Source organism: Vigna unguiculata, chromosome 1 (genome assembly GCF_037176805.1).
Source record: "Vigna unguiculata cultivar grain cowpea cultivar isolate G323 ecotype 2 chromosome 1, ASM3717680v1, whole genome shotgun sequence".
Classification (NCBI taxonomy): domain Eukaryota; kingdom Viridiplantae; phylum Streptophyta; class Magnoliopsida; order Fabales; family Fabaceae; genus Vigna; species Vigna unguiculata.
Genome location: NC_140792.1, coordinates 43,933,624 through 43,954,581, shown reverse-complemented (window position 1 = coordinate 43,954,581; position 20,958 = coordinate 43,933,624). Strand labels below are relative to the sequence as shown.

At 32.1% G+C, this 20,958-nt stretch overlaps 2 protein-coding genes across 2 annotated transcripts; both read right to left on the bottom strand.

Moving 5' to 3' along the window:
* Positions 1-73: 73 nt before the first annotated feature.
* Positions 74-6,440, bottom strand: LOC114184543 (catalytics). The gene is made up of 15 exons (XM_028071854.2): positions 6,136-6,440; positions 5,975-6,047; positions 5,846-5,867; positions 5,674-5,752; positions 5,511-5,543; positions 5,178-5,326; positions 4,842-4,998; positions 4,185-4,425; positions 3,783-4,024; positions 2,106-2,369; positions 1,895-2,005; positions 1,362-1,586; positions 1,073-1,276; positions 748-924; positions 74-673 (listed from the first exon to the last, which is right to left on the bottom strand). The coding sequence occupies exons 1-15, from the start codon at positions 6,361-6,363 to the stop codon at positions 467-469; spliced, it is 2,412 nt and encodes an 803-aa protein (XP_027927655.2). The 5' UTR covers positions 6,364-6,440; the 3' UTR covers positions 74-466.
* Positions 6,441-7,567: 1,127 nt separating this feature from the next.
* On the bottom strand, positions 7,568-12,876 carry APG3 (Peptide chain release factor 1). Its single transcript, XM_028059824.2, has 15 exons — positions 12,642-12,876; positions 12,503-12,559; positions 12,346-12,426; positions 12,199-12,256; positions 12,003-12,106; positions 11,423-11,474; positions 11,085-11,134; positions 10,805-10,870; positions 10,559-10,723; positions 9,996-10,068; positions 9,755-9,887; positions 9,387-9,444; positions 9,202-9,249; positions 8,729-8,812; positions 7,568-7,890 (listed from the first exon to the last, which is right to left on the bottom strand). The coding sequence occupies exons 1-15, from the start codon at positions 12,813-12,815 to the stop codon at positions 7,819-7,821; spliced, it is 1,275 nt and encodes a 424-aa protein (XP_027915625.1). The 5' UTR covers positions 12,816-12,876; the 3' UTR covers positions 7,568-7,818.
* Positions 12,877-20,958: the final 8,082 nt, after the last annotated feature.

Here is a 20,958-nt window from a genome sequence, read left to right as displayed (position 1 = left end):
CACATATCACTATGTACACTACATTTTTTTTCAATCCCATAAAAATAATGCACATTCAATGACACAGAACAAGAAAACAGAAGAAACTCTCAGATTGGAAAGGTTTTTGAACTTACTATGACATGACACGAAAAGAAGACATGAAGGATTTAGTAGTGGCACTGTGACTTTATTGTGCATGTATGAGAAAAATAAAGTACACATGTGGACAGACCCCAGCTTTCGATAATTATTTCAACCCTTGTATACATATACAAACTTGCATCATTCTATGTCAAATTTGAGGAAAAATTGCGGCCCCTGAACACAGGCAATCGAAAAGGGTATGCATCAATCCCTGAACTCAACGAAGAATATTACCTACCTTTTTTTGAGAGAGAAATCAGAACCAACTAGTTCTGTATATGAAAAGGGGATCCAAGAGGGAGCTTTCACTGACGATCTTACCCAGATAACAACCACTAGCTTATGTGAACGAAGAGGAAGGTTTTTTGGAGAGTAAAGCTTCAAGTGAAGAATGATCAGTCAAGGGGGGGCTACAGGTGAAGTTTTGGCAAACAAGAGCTACAACCTTGTTGACGTCATAGTTATTTTTCGCCATGAGAGAGACATTACTGTTATTTATTTCCCAAAATTCCATCTCTTCTTTATTGTTGGGGTCTATATGAATAACCTGCGATCAACACCAATGTTATATTGACTACAATCAGAACGAGATGTAAAGATATAAGGAGTAACTGTACTTACTGTTCTGTTGGGGTCATATAATGCATGAGCTGCAGCAAGCATATTTTCAAATTCCTCAGACGTTCTTCCACCAACCACGACCACTTGTTTCCGAGAAGGTACGCGCAACATGTCTGCTGCACAACACATTAGAGGCACTGCCATAGCCATATCTTTCAATCTTTTCTCAAAAACTGCCTGCATTACCATTTGAAGAGAATTCTAGTCAGTTGCAACTGACCCAATGATCTAGAAACAGACCTCAAATAACCCCATCCAACCATTGTTAGCACATATATGAGAAGAAGCGACTTTTAGGAGGAAAAGGGTGGGGGGTGTTACGCACCAATAGATGTTCTGCATTTCGCTTATAATTCTCAGCCTTACTTCCAGAAACCATGGAAGCCAATCTTATAAGGTTTATAGCAGAAACCGAGTTTCCAGACGGTTCTGCCCCATCATGATCTTCCTTCACGCGGAGGAGAACTGAAGGATCTTCTCCTGTATTATTGAAATATCCACCTCCAGCCTTATCAAGAAACAAAGCATCCTACAAGCAACAAATATCATTAGCAATTCAATGCCTGGTATACAAGAAATAAAATTTCTATGGCGTCCAGACAATCAATATTTACCTGGGTTTCCTGCAATTCAATGGCCCATAGAAGCCAGCTAATTCCACCACCAAACTCATACAGATCCAGCAATCCTGAAATCAGAAAGGCATAGTCATCCAAGAAACCAGGAGCTTTAGATGGAGAACGTCTGAAACTATGGTATAGCCTGCGAGTCTCCACATCATAAAGATGCTTCCTAATAAAAAATGCTGCTTTTTCTGCAATGTTCATGTACTCCTTTGGCTGAAATATACATAATCAAAAGGAGGAGAAAGTTAAAAACAAAAGGAAAAATCAAGTTGGCTACATGTGTTCCTCCAACAACTTTACCCACTATTCCTTCATAACTTAAACAGTCAATGTCCTCTAATTCAAACTACTCATTATACAAGCATTAATTGTGCTCAACAGTTTAAAACTGTATATCTATATGATAATTTACAGATATCTTCCACAGACATCATAATATGAAGTAGGAGTGTTTCTCATCTTTTTAAATATTGGTAGCCATTCATCATCATCAATGCTATATTAGTACGAGGGAAACTTACTTCAGTGCCAACAACAGGAAAGTAGAATTTGGTCCCTTCCGCTTCGCCCTTGAGAATCTTAGAAGCCCTAGCAAAAGAAGAGATTGCCAATCCATTCCAAGATACAATAACCTAAGAGCATAAGAACCCTTGAGAGTTCACATAAACGTTGAAGTATATATCATCATAGGTGAATACTAAATAAATCAATACGATTATTCAAGGGAAATACCTTGTCATCCAAATGTGGCTTTGGACGCCTTGACCTTGCTTCAAACAACTTACGCCTACATTCCCCCAGAATTTCTTGATATGTCTGAACTGACATGCCATATTTTGGTGCCAGTTCTGAAGGTTCCTTTCTCTCAATTAGGACATTCTTTTCTTTGAATTCATTGTGAGGATCACTCATTTCAGACAGGTCACAGTTACCCGATTGTTTTATGTAATAGTGCTCCTCAAAAAGAGCAGCATGCTCTCCAAGTATGTCTTGAACCTACATACAACAAAACAAGTCGGAAGTCACCTCCAAAAATAATACACCAACCAATCATTAATTACAACAATTTTACTACAAAATGTCACGACCCCCGTAGATAGGATCGAGAATTACTCGAGGAAATCAGGACACTGATGTCTGATACCTAATTATTCTCAACTAGAAATATTCTATTTTTATTTGGATGTCCAATATAAAAATCTACAAGAATAAAAAACAATAAAGAAAATATTATCCACAGTTGTGCAATAAATATCAAGGAGAACCACTCAATGAAAAAAAAAAAGATATTAAACATATGTCAAAATTTAAAGGAATACCAACTCATGAGTTTAAACAAATATTTCCTGAACGACTTTTGTAATTAGAATGTCCTTATCAAATTATCAGTTAATGATTAACACATTTTACTCTTGAAAAATAGTTATTAATCCACACGATTGAACAACCAGTTGTGCATGATGTTTCAGAAACATTGAAAGTTTTTTATCCTTTTCCTTATTATGGTGAAGAAAACACTAACGACTTGGGGCGAATCTTAGGCAAAACTAGAAATAAAGTAAGTCTGTTTTTGGCTGTAGTTTTTCTGAGTAAATTTCTTTAGAAAATGTCATAAAAGAGAGGAGCTTTCTTAAGCATGTGAGGGTGGCGGGTGGAGGGAGCCTCACTTACCGAGAGGGATGAATTTGAGTAGTAGTTAGGGAAGGATGAAATCTGCTTATCTTAGCAAATTATCAGTTAATGATGAACACATTTTGCTCTTCAAAAATACAGTTACTAATTCACCCAACATAAATAAATTATTTAAATTGACTCCTTAAAGATTTTCATCTGACTGTCACATCAGTGGGTTGTTGTGTCCTGTCAGCAACTTGAAGGCCATGTCAAGTCCTTTTATGTCAGCCGAGCACAGATAGTTCTGAATGGTTTTGAAAGGCCAGATGCTGGATTTGGACCAAAAGAGGGCGCCATGATTTGGAAGGTTTATGAGAGAAAGCAAAACCAAAGTTTAGTGTTTTGCAATTTGACAGAACTAGTTATACATAATATAGATTCCAAGATAGGAAGGGGACATAGGGATGAGTGGTGAGAGGATAGTTGGCTATAGTTATTACTCTTCAGACATGATATTGGACAAACATTTTCTTCTCTGAGGAGCACATTCCACTACTTCTGTCTATTACTTCTCTTTCACATGGATTTAATTAGTGGTTAATACAATCAGTTTTCTGCATACTCAATTATGGTTCCTAACCTAAATAGACCCAACTAAAAGATATAAAGTTTTTAATGACTTGATCGAACCAATTTATTTTTGGGGTACCAAAATAAAAGACTTGTATATTTTTCAGGAACCTACAATGTAGTTATTCCTAAAGAAATAAAAGGAAAGTCCAATGGATGAAAGACCTCTTTGCTTTCCCATATGTAAAAGGCTCCTTCCTTTTTTCTTGCAGCTCCTTCAGTCTCTGCACTGTCAGCATCCTCTGCTGAAAAGATTTCACCCTCTGGACCAATCATATCTCTCTTTAAATAGTCAAGGATATCCCGTGATATATATGAATAGAAGGTATCTTTAGTGATAGAAAACGCATCTAGATAAACATTAGCAAGCTGCCCTTGATCATATAGCATCTTCTCAAAATGTGGAACTGCAAAGATATGAACAGCTCAACAATATAATCATAAGATTTCAAATCAAGGAGCATTGAATATAAAAGCACATCCTAATTAAAATGGCCCAATCAAATTGCACAGGAATAGCTCATATATACATGTAAAATATTTACTCAAAGTCTAAGGTAAACTTACCGTGCCAGCACTCATCCACGCTGTATCTGTGAAAGCCCCCTCCAACATGATCATGAATCCCGCCTTTTGCCATGCATTGCAAGCTAAACAAAACCATTTTCTGACTTCCATTAGCTCCATCCAATTTTCCCGTCTCCTCCAACTTTTTGGAGTGATAAAGCATCAAGTTTATCTCAACTGGTCTAGGAAACTTTGGTGCAGATCCAAACCCACCAAACTTTGAATCGTAGGACCCAGAGAGCTATAAAGAAACAGTAGATTGAATGATATTTAACATTTGAAACATTCAGCATAAATTAAGGATTTAAAACAAAACATCCAACAAATGCATGCAGATATAAGATCACTCTCACATTATTAAAAAACAAGAGAATAATATCTTTGATCTACGTCGTTACAATATAAAAATCTTACTATTCCGTTTGCTATCAGCCTCAAAATTTTGGGAGTAAGAAAGAAAAGAAGATTGCCATGTTTTTAATAATTTCTACATTTTCATACAGAAATAGCACAGAGGACAGCAATACTGTGTATAAGGAAGCTCTATTTTCTTTTCCCATTTTCCTTTTCCCCCCTTTAAACATGTCTAAGAAATGGAGGGGAAGGTTTCCTGATAAAATTGAAATGGTATACAAAAGCATATGCTCAAAGCCTCACCTGCTCTGAGCACAGGCGTAATGCATCAGCCGGAACCCCATCAGGCAGTTTCTCAGTATCTGCACTAGCAGACATTGCCTCAGAAAGCTGTTCAATTGCAAATGCTCCACTCTTAATCAGCATATCCCTCTTACTATCCCAAGCCTGTTTTACCTTTCTGGAGAAAGCGAACAGAAGAGAGTATACAAATAAGAGCCTCAAAAACCAGAATAGAAATTTTAAACAATTGACCTGAAGTTTTATACACAAACATTTTTTAATGCCATCCGTCAAATTTACTCAGAGAAGTGCCCAAGCAGGTTGACAATTCTAGTTAACATTTGCAATGTCTCTCACCTTAGTATAGTCTTAAATCCAGGTCGGCCGTACTTATCATCAGGGGGGAAGTAAGTTCCACCCATTAAAGGCTTCAAGTCCGGCGAAAGAAAGACACTCAGGGGCCAACCTCCTCCACCATACAAAGCCTGCACATACGTCATGTATACCTAAAGACGAAGACAAAAATATCCTTTAGTAAGCCCTGTTACCTGGTGAAAACCTCAAATTCCAAAGGAAATTTGGATAATTCCTAAACACCATTCTGGATATAATATCCTCTTAGGTACTCTTAGCTGCCATGCTTCAAAATATATAAATTAAATGAAAAGTTAACGTATCAATATTATATACCTTATCAACATCTGGTCGTTCCTCTCGATCCACCTGCAGTATTCACACATTAAAGTAAGACAGAACAAAACATAACTTCTTGCGAAGCAACATAGAGTAAAAACAGAGAGAACCTTTCGACAAACTAAAACTCAAACTAAAATAAAAGGAAAAATTAAACGACCTTAATGCTAACAAACCAATCGTTCAACAACTTGGCAACCGCTGCGTCTTCGAAAGACTCGACCTCCATAACGTGACACCTTACAAATAAACACTTCAGATTCCGAAAACGTCCAAACATGAGATTAAGGACAGCAATCGTGATTCACACACACGCGCGCGCGCGTACATACCAGTGACAAGTGCTGTAGCCAACTTCGAACAGAATCGCCGTCAAAAACACCACAGGCAAAGCTTGGCAGTCAATTACGCAAACGAAATTGGCAAAAGGAAAAACATAATACAGAAAGGGAGAGAATTACTGGACAAGAAGATAGGCACGTCGCGGGTGCGCGCTTCGGCGAAGGCTTCTTCGCCCCACGGATACCAATCAACCTTGAACGGGGAATTGCAGATAAATAAGTAAATAATTGTAATTATATAATAATGGAAGAAGCGAAGCAATTTTGCGTTGGAAACTCACAGGGTTGTGTGCGTGTTGGAGAAGGTAAGGGCTCTGTTCGGAAGCGAGTCGGTTTGTGTGGTTGTGGAGGGAATGAGAGGAAGCCATGGGGATGAGGTTGAGAGTGAGAGGTTTTGGTGAGAGTGAGAAAAGGAATTTGAAATTTGAAGAGGGGAAGGGTTGGTGAGAGAGAAGACGTGGTAGGAGGAGAAGAGAGGGAGAAGAGGAATGGGTGATGCGGTGAAGCATAGAAAAGATTGTGGGGAGTGAGAATGAATGCTATGTATGAATGAAGGAAAGAACGAGAGTAGTGTAGCGAGTAATACTGGGAAATGGAAACTGCGTATTGTAGAGGGACTAGGAGGTGAGTTGCCACGTGTAGCTCTTCCCTCATCAACACTTGCACCTGATTTTTTTGGTCCACATGCTTCGCGGTTATAAACTGGGAATTATATTCAAGAGTAGTTAGATAGATCTTCTAATGTTTTGTAATTATTAGTTACTTATACTTTTACCGACTCCATTACAATGATACAAAAAATGCAGCGTCAACAAAGTATAATTAAAATTTAACTAATACGCTGCCTTGTAAAAATCAATGTCTTATGTGTAACCCAAATGATCATGAATATTTACGATGTGTTTGTTTTTCTGATTGATGGTTCACTTGTATGTTTGTTTTTAGTGAGGAGAGCAGAAATGGAAGGAAAGAGAAACGTCGATAATTTGTTTTGATTCTCCAATGAAATAAGAAAAAAAAAAAACAGAAGTACACATATAATGTTTTTTTCTACAGACAAACTACAATAAATAAATAAAGATATATATATATATATAACGTTAATTATATATAATATAATTAATATGATATAGTAAAATAATAAAATAGTAATTAAAAATAATATATATAAATTAAATGTTAATAAAAAAATAAAAAATATTATTACTATTATTGATAATAAAATTATAATTTATAATAATAATAAAAATAATTAATTTATCTACTAAAAATATCATTTTTGTAATAGATTATTATATTTATCATTTGCAAATTTTTCCTTTATTTGTAACTTTCTTTTCTATAATAAAAAAAATCACTTTTAATTCTCTTCTCCTTGGTTTTATCATTTTTCACTTTCTGAAATCCTCACTGTTTCCTTTACCGAAACAAGTTCTTCATTTTCCACCCACGATAAAAAGAAACATATTATTCCAAATAAAATAAAATAAAAACTAATGATTTCCAAGTAGTGATTAGCGCCAAAAAGGCTGTCGTAAAACTTAAATAGCCACGAAGCTCGATCAGAAATTAATACTACTTTTTTATTTTATTTTATATCAGAAATGGAACCCTAAAAAACCGTGTTGTTTTTCAAGGCCGCTTCAACTTGAAGAGATATATATTTTGGCTACTTCCAAGTTTCACCTGTACGTGAGAGAAGGAAACACAAAATGCAAGAATTAACTGCACCATTTTACATTATGAAACAGATCTTTACTCATAACTATAGGATTAGATGTCCGTAAAAACCTATATAAGTAAATGTTACATGTAAAAGTGCTCCCTACACATTGAATCAATTTGATACTTCTACACCAACTTAGGATGATGACATATTCAGGGGAACAGCAATACGATAGATCGTCCATTGTGAAGTACTACAGCAAAAATTTTCAAATAACTTGGGCAAGATCTACTGCATATCAGCCAGCCGTAGCTCCTACAGATTCAGCAAGTTCTTCCAGAAGTTCCTTTTGCTCCATTGTAGCGCAAGACTGCAAGAAGAAAGAGTTTAAACAAAGCAGAGCAATGATATATGCAAAGCAATTTTATTCACCAAATCATATTAACTCATTAATGGCAAAGTGCGTAGCGTGGCATATCATTTGCATGTAGGTAAACAGTGCAATTTTTTTATGAGTCTACTGTTTATCCTTCTTTACGGTTTGTCAATTATGTTCTCACTATTTTTTATTCTTTCAAAGGTCCAAGCAGAGTGCAGGCCCATGGGTGAGTTGCTTGCCTTTTTTTTTGCTGCAGTTTCCATTCACTTGCAGTGTTTGAAGGTCTAAACAAGTTATTTTTTGGTTAACGTGACTGTGTGAATTTCGGTCAGAGAATCAATGTCGTTCAACAGCATCCACCATCCAGCCATATCCAACCCAAGAGTTTCAATGATTTTGGGGGGTCTCTGAAGCCTTTCAAATTTTCTTGTTGCAAGTCCTTGATTACCAGACCCATTTTCATCTTAATACAAACCTGCGTAATCTAATCATACCAAGAGGAGGAATACTAATAACATACTCTCGGTCTGTCACACTCTTTTGAATACAATTTCTATTATTAGTTGAAATCTATCGAAAATTAAACAATTTTATGGGTCCTAGTTTTTATTTAATGAGTTCTCCTCTGGTAGTTTCAAATGAATTTTAACCATTAATAGGAAGTGTGTTGCTATATCTCCCCTGGTACCTAAGCAAGTACAAGCCACCTCAACAAAGTGCACACGTGTCCGTAAATTAACATACACTACTTTCTAAGCATATTTTCTACACACAGCCAATACACTGGGAAACACAAGAAAAAGTCCATTCCATGTGTTATGTAATATACCTGAACAGCATCTTCTATGTCACCATCAAGAAAAGAGGTAAGCTCATAGTTTGTCTTCAATCTGTGGTCAGTAACCCTGTTGTCCTGATAGGAAAAATTTAAGTGTAAAAAATTGGCACTAAGCAACCTTAGTTTCCTAAAGACAAAATGAAAATTTAACAACACATAGCTATATTCTGTCAAGAAATGCATAATTCTAGTTCGCTGAATCTTATTCACTTCACTAAATGGATATGATGACTATCAAAGATCTTCAAAAATAACTTATTGTTTATTATGTCACGTTTCTCACATGTCTTCTATTTTTCTAACAAAAACTATCAGCATTGTTCAACTAACAATTTATAAAGGGAAAAATTGCCATGAATAAAATTATAAGGAATAGAAATTCATTAAATTTCGGAAGGGGATTGGAGAGACTAATAAGTGAGTGTAGCTATGTTAAAATATATTTAGACCGCAAAATAGAGTACCTTATAATTGTATGTCCGAATTTTTTCTGCTCGTGCACCTGTACCGACCTGTAATTGGAGATAGCGAGGCAAAAAAATTTAACTCAACCACAGTTTGCTCACCCGTGTAGCAAGTAAACCATATAAAATTTAATTCAATCAATATCCCACTTGGATTTAAAATATCAGCACAAGAAGGAGCATACCTGTGATTTCCTTTGATTTCGTAATGACTCTTGTTGTTCCCTTACCTTGATCTCATATCTGTTAAAGGGTATTGTATCATTTTACATGTAACATGCCAAAACAACAGGCTAAAGAGAACACTTGTAAAAATTACACTAGTCAACTCGAGTATTTGGTCAGTTTTTGGCTTCTTGATAATAATATCCTTTAGTTCCTCAAGAATAATTGAACAGAAAGATTGAGATATTTTATCATGTGAACATGTATATAAGAGGAAAAGGGGAATAAAGGTGGAAGACATTTCAGAGATAAACACGACTCTATTCTAAAACCAGACTTCTGAAGTTGGCAAGAAATCAAAAAGCTACATAACAATGTCGTTGCTTACAGTTTTGCTCGGAGCAACTGAAATGCACGATTCTTGTTTTTAAGCTGTGTTCTTTCTTCAGTACAAAAGATGCGGATTCCCGTTGGTTTATGGACGAGATCAATGGCTGTTTCAACCTTATTTACATTCTGACCTGCAACATATCTTTGCATGAGAATTCATGGAGGACTTTATTTCTTGCTCCAAGGAATATAAAGATTGATTACTTCACTAAAAAGGTCTAATGGTCCTAGATATTTACCTCCAGCACCCCCAGAACGTGCAGTTGTCAGTTCAATATCTTTGGGGTCAATTACGACTTCAACTTCATCAGCCTAAGTAGATATTCCAGGTCAATAGATTTAGATATTGTTTTTAAATCTTAAGGGAAGGCATGCATATACTTACTGAATTAGAACGCTAAAAATTAACCTGATTCAAGAACATGAGAATTTAGAGATAAAAAAATTCTGTAGAGCATCAACCTCTAATTACAAAATTAAAGATACTATCAACAATATAGGTAATAAATTCAGACAACACTAAATCTATCTCTATATCTATATTTATATCTATATCTATATCTATACCTATACCTATACCTATACCTATACCTATACCTATACCTATACACACACTTTAGACCTAATCTCGATCCTTATGATTAAGATAGACCGCTATACAGAAGTAATAACTTTTGGAATAAAATGTCAAATTAGAAATAGTCCAAATGCAAAAGACTTTAGACAATTTTTTATTGCTTTCCAACCTATACTTTAGTATCATGAATAATTGATTGCCAAAAGCCATAAATATGTACTCCACCTCTGGCATGATAGCCACTGTTGCAGTAGAAGTGTGTACCCGGCCCTGTGCTTCTGTTAGAGGAACACGTTGAACTCGATGGACGCCAGATTCATATTTCAATTTACTGTAAACACGATTTCCTTTTATCTCCATTACATAAGTTTTGTATCCTCCTTTTTCTGCCTAAAAAAGATCACAAAAAAAATTATACAAATTGCATAAGCAATGAGAAAGTGTTTCTGTTTGAGTTTTTATGAGGAATACCGCAGAGCTTGAGACGAGAGAATACTTCCAAGAATTCCTTTCACTATATCTTTCATACATTCGGACCTGATTCAACACAAAACATCATCAGAATATGCTTATAATTGAACTTCACGTTGATGGTTCCTTCATTTGAACCACAATAATAAAAAAGTCGCAGTGCCAGTTAAACAATTCATAAATTGTCCAATAATAGATTTGTCATTTGTTACATGTGTGAGCACTTTAAGCATTCCACATGGATTAAACTCGGAAAGGACAAATGTAACCATGTACCTACAAGATCACCAGCCCATATTCCAGCCTCGTCACCACCAGTGCCTGCTCTTACTGCAGAAGTGAATGAAGATAAAAAATCCTTAGAGCTAGAAAAGTACATGAAGAAAACAATGTATTGATATGTTAAGCTTCGCTATCCAGAATTGTGGAGTGCAACTTCAGTGTACATGATGGAAGAAGCCAAAATTAGGCACTATGTTATGCATATAAATCATTCAGAAAGATATAAATTATCTTTACGTCCTTGGCACATGTCTCTCCCATGATGCATGAAACACTCAACTAAGCGATAAAGTAAAATCATTGAGCTACAACAATATAAAGAAAGGGAGTATGTACCTTCAATCATTATGTTTCTAGCATCCAGAGGATCACTGGGAAGCAGTAACACCTATCATTATGTAGGAAAAAATTAAGAGGTTTCAAAATACCAAAAGTGAAGAAGTAGAAAGAGAAGTTCAAAAACTCAAGATAGCCAATGGCAAAAGTGGTTACAAATAATGAAAAATATTAAGAAGAGGAGATTCCTATCAATGTTTTGAAAATCAAGGAATCAAACTCATGAGTCACGATACCCAGTAACAAAAGATGAGTACACAGTATGGGAGTGATGAAAGCAAGTCACAATTACTGTCATTGTTTTGAAATTCCTACTAATTCAACGTTTTGGATTGATGATTGTTACCGCATTGGAATTGAACTAGAAGAAGCAAACAAAAACAAACTTTCAAGTGAAAATACTGTATCCCCCAAGACAATACATTACTAGAAGAAAATCTCACGATGAACATATAAAACAGACTTAGAATTTAGTAATTCAGACTTTGGACACTAAAACACAAGTCAAAAGCACGACAGAATATGACTTGAAAAAAGCTGCAGCTTGCAATGCAATTACAATGTTAAAAACAAAACAAACCTTAAGCTGGTCCTCAAGCTCAGCGAGTTGCTTGGACAACGAGTCGATTTCATAAGATATCATCTCCACCATATCCTCGTCATTTCCACCGTCCTTCGCTAAAGCTAAACAACAATAGTTCAAAAGAAAACAAAAATCGATATCATTCAGCCTTCAACTTCGAGTACCTAACCAAAGAGAGAAAAGTTCAGCAAACCTTTGGTTTCTTCTAGAAGCTTCTCACAGTCCTTAAATTTCCTATAGACGGAAACAACCTGCACAACAATTAACATTACACAGTTTCGTCAACACGTAAGGTTTAATTTCCATGCATATGTGTAAATAGTAATATAAATTGTACCACCTCATCAAGTTCCGACACTGATTGTGCTAGCTTCTGATACTCCTTTGGATCAGACACAATGTCTGGATCAGCAAGCTTGACCTGCAATTTCATCTATGCCATCAAGTCCATCACAGAAAATGGAAGCATAATAGCGCGTAGTGTCAGTCATACATACCGATAATTCTTTCCAGGTTTTCTCAGCAGAATCCAACTTCGTTATCAGATACGGTTCCTGCAGTTCAACGGTAATAAGAAAAAAAAAATACATATTCAATTCGACAAGTTGTTGTATTTCAATTATTTTAGCGACTTACCGCCATGCAAACGATTCTTGGATGTGTGAGTTTGGTAGCGACGCGGCTGAATGCTGAACGGCGTCGCATAGGGAGTAGGTCGCGGCGCGTGACGCATATTCGAGCTGTGAAACTCGCCGTTAAGCTATTCATGGCCACAGAGTGACTGGATAGAGAAGGGAAGGGCGCGTACATTAGTGCAGAGTGGTTATTGGCGTTGGTGTTTGGATGAGATGAGGCACTGATTCTGTTGGGTTCTTTTTGTTGGGCTCTGTAATCAAATTTATCAGGCCTAAAATGGATTGGGTTTAGCATTTGGTATATTGGCAGAAGAGTTTCTTCCTGCACCCCATTATTTTCTTCCTGCACCCCAATTTTTGCAAGGGTAAACCCAGATATTAAAAGCGGATAAACATATTAATTCACTTGTATCTTTTTTGGGTTAAATATGTTTTTAGTTTTTCAAAGTTCGGTGAAATTTAAAATTAGTCGCTCTTTAAAAATTTTGACCAATTTAGTCATTCACTTTTAAAAATGTACGAGTTTTGTCTTTTTAACCAAATTTTTTAAAGTTTATCTGACATTTTAAGCATATCTCATGATAGTATTTGAATTGTTTATACCATTTGATATATTTTCGTTCCAATGTTAACTCAAGTATTATCATAAAATGCATTTAAAATGTCAAATAAACTTAATAAAATTTGGTAAGAAAAACTAAATCCACGCATTTCTAATAATGAATGACTAAAGTTTCAAAATTCACTGAAACTTGTATTTTACGAGGAAAAAACATATTAACCCTATTTTTTCTGTATTTTATGTTCACCTAGTTAATTATTATCTTTTATGATAAAATGAACAACCATGTTACTTGTATTTTTTGGGGCTATTCCAATAAAAATATAATTAATTGAAATAAGACAGGTAACTAAACATTGTTTCCAGACTGAGAAACATAAGTGATTACTTATTTCATCAAGGATAAGGAGTCAAATACCTAAATTAACTTTGAACAAAACCCGACAAGTTTAATAATATTTTTAAATATGTCTCAAATTAGAAGGACATTAGAAGCTTCTCAATGAATTCAAATAGATGTTGGCATATTATACTATATGAATTTATAGGTTTTTTTTATGCAATTGATCCTATTTTGGGATGTTTAAACCCTAAACTATGGTTAACTTCTTTGAAACTAATTATTAGGTTACATTAGTTTTTGTTTGGTTTGCTTTTTTTACGGGTTAATGTTTTGTCATTACGTTTTCCCCTTCCCTTTTCAATTAAATGCTAAGTTTCTAATGATAGTGTTTTTATATATTGACTTTCCCATATACTCTTGACTTTAAGTTTGCCTTTGAAATGACTAAAAAAAGGTAGTTTTGTAGTGAAATTGTTATTATTAAAAAATCACTAATACTTTTAAATATCAGATATTTGAGTTGATGATGTTTTACTGATTCTGTTGCTATGATTCTCATTACTAAAGTGATGAGATTGCGAAAAAAAAAATGCCTAAAGAAACATGTATTTATTAATGTTTATTCTTCTAATTTATGTTATACTTTTTTGAGAATGATGACACTGATGTTAATGATTAATTAAATAATTGATGGAGGATCCGATTTGGTAAATTAGTTGAATGTTTAATTAGTCCCGTTGCGCATGCTTATATTACAATAATGATGTCGACTTCTTTATATTTGATTTTACAAAAAAAAAAAATATTTCACACTGATATTTTGCTATGTAGTTTTATTTCGATTTTAGTTTAAAATTGTTTTTTATTTTGAATTTATATTTTAAACAACATTACATAAAGGTGTTTTATATCAGAAAGCATAGCGATAAAAAACTTGAAAACATAAGCAATACTATTTTTCTTTTTTCTAGATAAATCATCTAAACTTTAATCTTTTAGTTAATTTGACATGATAAAATTCCAACAATAAATATATTGTCCCGTTTGAGTAAGAATTATGCAGTTAAATTATATAATTTTAAATTTTGATATAATGAATAAATTATAAAATAGAATAGAAAATTAAATAGTGATATATCCTAACTAAAAACGTTAAGAAAAAAAAGCATACAAAATTGCAACTACTCACCACTATATAAACTACTTATGCAATGATAATTAACATTAATTATGTTAACAATATTTTAGTTAAATTAGGTAACAGCAAACTTTACTATTTGCGTGTAGAATAAACTATATTTATTTTAAAATTTTAAATTAAAATATATGATATTATATAGGTTTAATTATATTTTGAGTGTATGATAAATTTAAGATTTTTTAATGAAATTTTATTAAATTTGTGTGGTCTATTGAATTCTCAAACTTAAAAAAAAAATGATATTATGTAAGTTTAATTATTTTTTGAGTATTTGATAAATTTAAGAATTTTTAATTGAGTTATATTAAATTTGTGTGGTTTATTGAGTTCTCAAACTTTAAAAAAATATGATATTATATAAGTTTAATTATGTTTTGAGTATTTGATAAATTTGAGAATTTTTAATTAAGTTCTATTAAATTTTTGTGATCTACTGAGTCCTCAAACTTTTAAAAAACGCGATATTATATAAGTTTAATTATGTTTTGAGAATTTGATAAATTTGAGAATTTTTAATTGAGTTCTATTAAATTTGTGTGGTCTATTAAGCCCTCAGACTTTTAAAACTTTTTAAGAGTTTGCGGTTAGATTTTATGGTTAATTGTTAGTTGTTGATGGATAGTTAAACTCATTTTGTAAGGGGTACCCATGCAAAGGGTATGAATTTTTATATGCATGAGAGTGAAGTAGGTGAAATATAATCCCAACAATATTATTTCATATCATATCTCATTTTTTTTTTCATCGTCTAAGCATTTTAACTACCAAAGTTCATATTTGCTTGTTTAAGCACACATTTATTTTATTGCATATAATCTCAAATTGTGGATTTATTCTTAAGCTAAAGTAGTTATTAATTGCACAATTATTTGATATTACACCAGTCTTTGGGGAAACGAAATCCTAGTCTTATCGATCACTACTTCCACGACTTGGTATGTTTGATGTTTGTCAGAGTTTTAACAACCCATGGGGGATGAGTACGGGTACTAGTATGTCAACGAGGCGAGTATGAATATCATAGTATCCATACTTGTTGATACCCGTACCCGATATACTCTTATTTAAATTTAAAGAAATTAAAAACAAAACATACTAAATATTAACACATTGATCTTGAATGGTTATTTGATATTAATTGGATTTAAAATACAATCTTTCTTTGTCTTGTTTGTAATCTTTTATTCAACATATTTAGATGAGTTATTTGAAATTTGTTTGAAAATTTATTAATGTCATGTATTGTATTTCATTTGAATTTATGGTTAAAATATACTCTTTTTGTAAATACTTGCGAGTACCCATGGATAGTCGTGAACATTAAAAAATATGCGAGTACTCATACCCGAATATGGGGATAGGTATGTGGCAGATATTTATTCAGTGGGTAAGGTACAAGAGAACAATTATCCGTACTCTAACTGCCCCATTGACATCCTTACTCGTGAGCCAACTCAATTCACCACGAATTCGAGTCAGACCGAGTTGAAAAATAAATAAAAAAAATTAGGCAAAAATGGACAGAAAACCCTTAACTCATGGATTATGGAGAATCGAGTCACGTTTGACTCACTTAATCCACAACCCACTTATTTTTTTAAAAACTTTTTTTGTTCTGAACATGAAAAAAAACTTTGATTTCATTCTATTTATCCGCGTTTTTTTATATCTTAGATCCTTCAAATATCTAAAAAATGACAAAATTATTTTTATCTTACAAATTTAAATATTTAAAAATATTTTTTATTTTTTAATAAATTAGTAAGTTAACCTACATAATCTACCAATTTCTAACGAATTAAATTAAATTATGAAATTTATCAAAAAAATGATACAAATTAAACTAAATCAGTTTAACTTAACTTGTGAACTGATCCTTATGAATCGGGTTGACTCACATCTTATATTATACCTTATATCGGTCGGATGAGTTTGAGCCTTCTGATAAGTTATTATAATGTATATGTTAATATTTTTGTTTACATATTGTACAGCAACCAGAAGGAAAGTTAAACGTATGTGAAGTATTTTGATTGTTCAGAGAGGCAAACGGAGGGTAGTGAGCTAATAATGGAAGCAAAAGGTGAATGGTAGAAGGTTACCTGCATATATGGAATGTGAAGTGTGTGTCCCCACTCCTCACAACTCTTGATTAAAAGGGTAGGCTCCAATACTGCTACTGCTCCTGCACATCATCATGTCTTCATCCTCTTTCCACACTCCACTCATGTCTAATCATACATACCCCTCTTTCAATATATTTTTTTGTTTTTTATCACTTTTTCCACTCATCTCTAACAATTTAATCTATGCATTTCTGCAGAGACAACCAAGTTTTTTATCCTCGTATCTTACAAAACTGACATATTCAGCTTGTTAGATCTATCTTAACACCACAGTTATAATCAATATTAATGTATAATTCTTTTTATTTAAGAGTATATTATAAGTTCAAACCACAATTCAGTTGTTATATGATTTATTTAGTTTTTATCATAAAACAATTGATGTTACATGTAATAATTTCTTTCTCAGACTGTGTTCATTTGGAGAAGAATAATTGAGAGAAAGTGAATAGATGGGTTTGAATTGATTTAAGAGTAAATTTTGTGTTGTTTTTTTTAAGGGATTTAAAAGTGACAGTGAGTAAATTTAGAAGTAATTTTTGTAAAAATTTGTGAAAGATTTGATTGATGTGATATATTAAAAAATATGCTTTAATAAAAGTAATAATGAGATTATCATTTTGTCCTTAGTTTAATAAGTATTATAAATTAATCTTTGTGTGAGTAAATTTATTTTCATATTTTTTTAAACACTACAAATGAAAATAAATAAATAAAATTTATACACAAAAAAAAAAATCAAAAACTGTTACGAAACCAAACAGGATTGGATCTGCATTATGTGGATCGAATCCTCAAAACTGCCTATCTAATCCATGCTAACGTGATCGAATCTCAACATCCCGTATCCGATCCATGCACATGAGAGAGAGGAGAGGATAAATTTATAATAGCGCAACTCAATCCTATCAAATCAGTTCATAATAGAGGAGATTGCTAACTAATCCTCTGAATCCCTCTATTCATCGTTATGTCATCTGCATAAAATCTCGTAAACGAATATCATATTAACTCTAATTTTTATCTTCGCAAATATACTCTCCTTAAAATGAACACAACATCAATAATTATTTTACTTGAAATCCTACTTGAATTCTCACCACATGCAACACAGCTCCAACTTTCTATGAATCAAATGAGTCTCACGAACTCATTGTTTAATTTTTCTCCACTTAATATTTTTGAAAAACCAATCCATTATGTTACATTTCGTATGTTTTCTAAACTATTTTATTAATTAAACAAGAGGACAAATTATAATATGGAAAACATAAGTAAAGGTACTTTTAAGTTTGGGAAAGGAAGAAGAAAAAGGTTTAGTTTGACAGGAGTGAGGAGTAATTTTATTGTTGGAGAAATCCAAAGACAGATGGATACGGGGTTTCCTATGTCTCACGTCTCGGTACAGGAATCAAATCAAATATGCGTAAATCATCAAATATCTCTTTTCATTAAATTAAATTTTCAGTAGAGGGAGAAAAAACTAAAAACAAATTATACTTTTTTTTAATTCATTTCACAAAAAGATAAAAAACCACTACATCATAATTGTGCTTTGCAGTGACGGAGCTTCTTGGGGCTAAGAGATGTCATGGTCCCCAAATTTTGAAATTATGTGTATTGTAATAATATGAAATCTAAAGTAATAAAGGAAAATGTAAAAATCGGATGTTTTAATTTCTCCTACTTACAACGTTTGTCTTCACCTTATTAAATTAAATCAGATGGATTTTCATTCTTTTACATATATATATATATAATTGTTTATAATTATAATTATCATTCAATTTTATATTATTTTGACTTTTCTAATATTATTCTTCAAGATCTACCACCAATACTTTGAAACTAACTATGAAGGTTCCATACACCATTGTCCACTTGATCGGTGGATTTTTTCGAGTTTATTGAGTATAAATAATTTTGTATTCACTTTTATTTATTTTTCAGGGGTGTAAGAAAAGTATTATTTTCATAAAAAGATAAAAATGTGAATATTTATTGCTTTCAATGTAATATTTATTACTTTTAAATATTCATAGATAAAATTTGTGACAAATAATAAGTACTCATAGGTATTTATTTCATGCGGGTAGTGTGGATAGCAAGTATTTTAATACATATTTATAAATGGGTTGAATATATATGTGATACTACTGGTACATGTGGATTTTCGTTACTTGTAAAAAATTAAAATTAAAATTATATTTTATTAAGTTAAATTAATTATAATTAAAATTAAAATTAAAATTTAATTTATATTATATTTTTTATTTAAAAATTTTATAATATATATTTTTTTTTCTAAATATTCATAAATATGCAAGTATTCATGAATATCCGTGGATTTTAAAAAGTTTTAAGATATTTTTTAAATGTATATTAGTCCATTAAAAGAACGGATGGATAACAGATAAACATCTTTTACTACAAGTCAGGTAACAAATAAACACTATTATTATCTTATCTCACTGTTGTTATACCTAAATATAGCCCTAAAGGATTAAATATGTTTTTGGTTTCTCAAGTTTCAGTGAAATTTGGAATTAGTACCTTTTCAAAACTTTTGACCAATTTAGTATTTTTAACTAAATTTTGTTAAGTTTATCTGATGTTTCAAGCGCATTTCATGATAGTATTTGAATTGTTTACACTATTTGACACATTTCCGCTTTAATGCTAACTCAAATATTATTATAAAAATGCGTTTAAAATGTCAAATCTTAACAAAATTTGATAAGAAGGATTAAATTCACGCATTTATATAAATGAGTGACTGAATTGATATAAAATTTTGAAAAATAACTAATTTTAAAATTCACTAAAATTTGAGAGAAAAAAAAAAACATATTTAGCCCGAAGAAAAACATATTTAGCCCATCCCTAAATGTGTTCCCTCAAAATAATACAAAATGTAATAACCTTCTCGGTCACGTATTAAAATACCTAAAAATCAAACTTTCTTTAAAAAATAAAAATGAAATGATCAAATCCAGACTGATCCCTAACACCGGTTCTTTCAATTTGCCATTAATTAGTTTTCAAAATTGTTAAAATTAAACACAAGCATACTATTCATGTAACACCTGAAACAGTTCCAACGAAGGAAACCGTGTCCTAATATTACAAAACAAATTAATAAAATATCATAAATTTAATATATTATTTTCTTCTGCTGATTACCACATGGAATGTATTCAGACATTGGACAAAATAAATGGATGGTTTCATGATGGCCACCAGATGTACGCAGCCAAAGATCATGATTCATCCAACACTTGTCGCTTCATATATATTTTTATTCAAACAACTTTTCAATAACTCTTCTTTTCATATATTTTTTTTAAACATATTCCACAATAAACCTTAAATAACTTTAATATTTTTAATGTGCTAAATCATTTTTCATTGATGATATAATAAATATTTTAATAAAGCTATTTTATTTTTTAGTACGATCTTCAATTGTTATTGCATTTAATAAGCTAGCTCCAATCATACACGTCTATTCACGTCAAATAACTATTCCTTTGCCTCCGAGTTAATCTTAATATATCGGACTTTTGATAAAAGAATTTTCTTCTACGAATTCTTATATACTTAATATATTTTCTTTTTGTGAATCGTGAGTCATAGATAAAGTTGTATGTACTACGAATTACACTTTATCTAATATCATTTTAAAAATAGTCTTTACTCACGATTCTACTTTCAAATTTGAATCTTAATATTAACTATATTTATAAATTAACAGTAAAATAATTTTGTTAATACAGTAGTATTAGATAAAAAAAGAAAAAAAAACTATAGATGCTAAGAAAATATTTTTAATGTATTTTTTTGTACTAATTTAATTGATCGAAAATTACTACCTTCATTCCTTTTTGTTTTTATTTAGTTATCGGTAAGACAATATTAATAACGGTTTTCTTATTATTTAGTTAATAGTTTATTGTGAAGTATATAATAAATAAAATCATATAATTACTTTATCACGATAAAAAACAATTAAAATGGGGATAGAATTTGTGTGGATTTTTCGTTCTTATTTCATGAGTTTCATTTGTTATTTTTTTTTGTTTTTAA

Coding starts and splice junctions, on each gene's coding strand:
- APG3 (XM_028059824.2), bottom strand. CDS start 12,815: ATGTACGCGCCCTTCCCTTCTCTATCCAGTCACTCTGTGGCCATGAAT. Junction 12,107..12,198: donor GCTTCTAGAAGAAACCAAAG/GTTTGCTGAACT, acceptor ATTGTTGTTTAG/CTTTAGCGAAGGACGGTGGA. Junction 9,445..9,754: donor CAGTTGCTCCGAGCAAAACT/GTAAGCAACGAC, acceptor ACCCTTTAACAG/ATATGAGATCAAGGTAAGGG.
- LOC114184543 (XM_028071854.2), bottom strand. CDS start 6,363: ATGCTTCACCGCATCACCCATTCCTCTTCTCCCTCTCTTCTCCTCCTA. Junction 5,753..5,845: donor GGCTACAGCACTTGTCACTG/GTATGTACGCGC, acceptor TTTATTTGTAAG/GTGTCACGTTATGGAGGTCG. Junction 4,025..4,184: donor CGTGGATGAGTGCTGGCACG/GTAAGTTTACCT, acceptor ATATCTTTGCAG/TTCCACATTTTGAGAAGATG.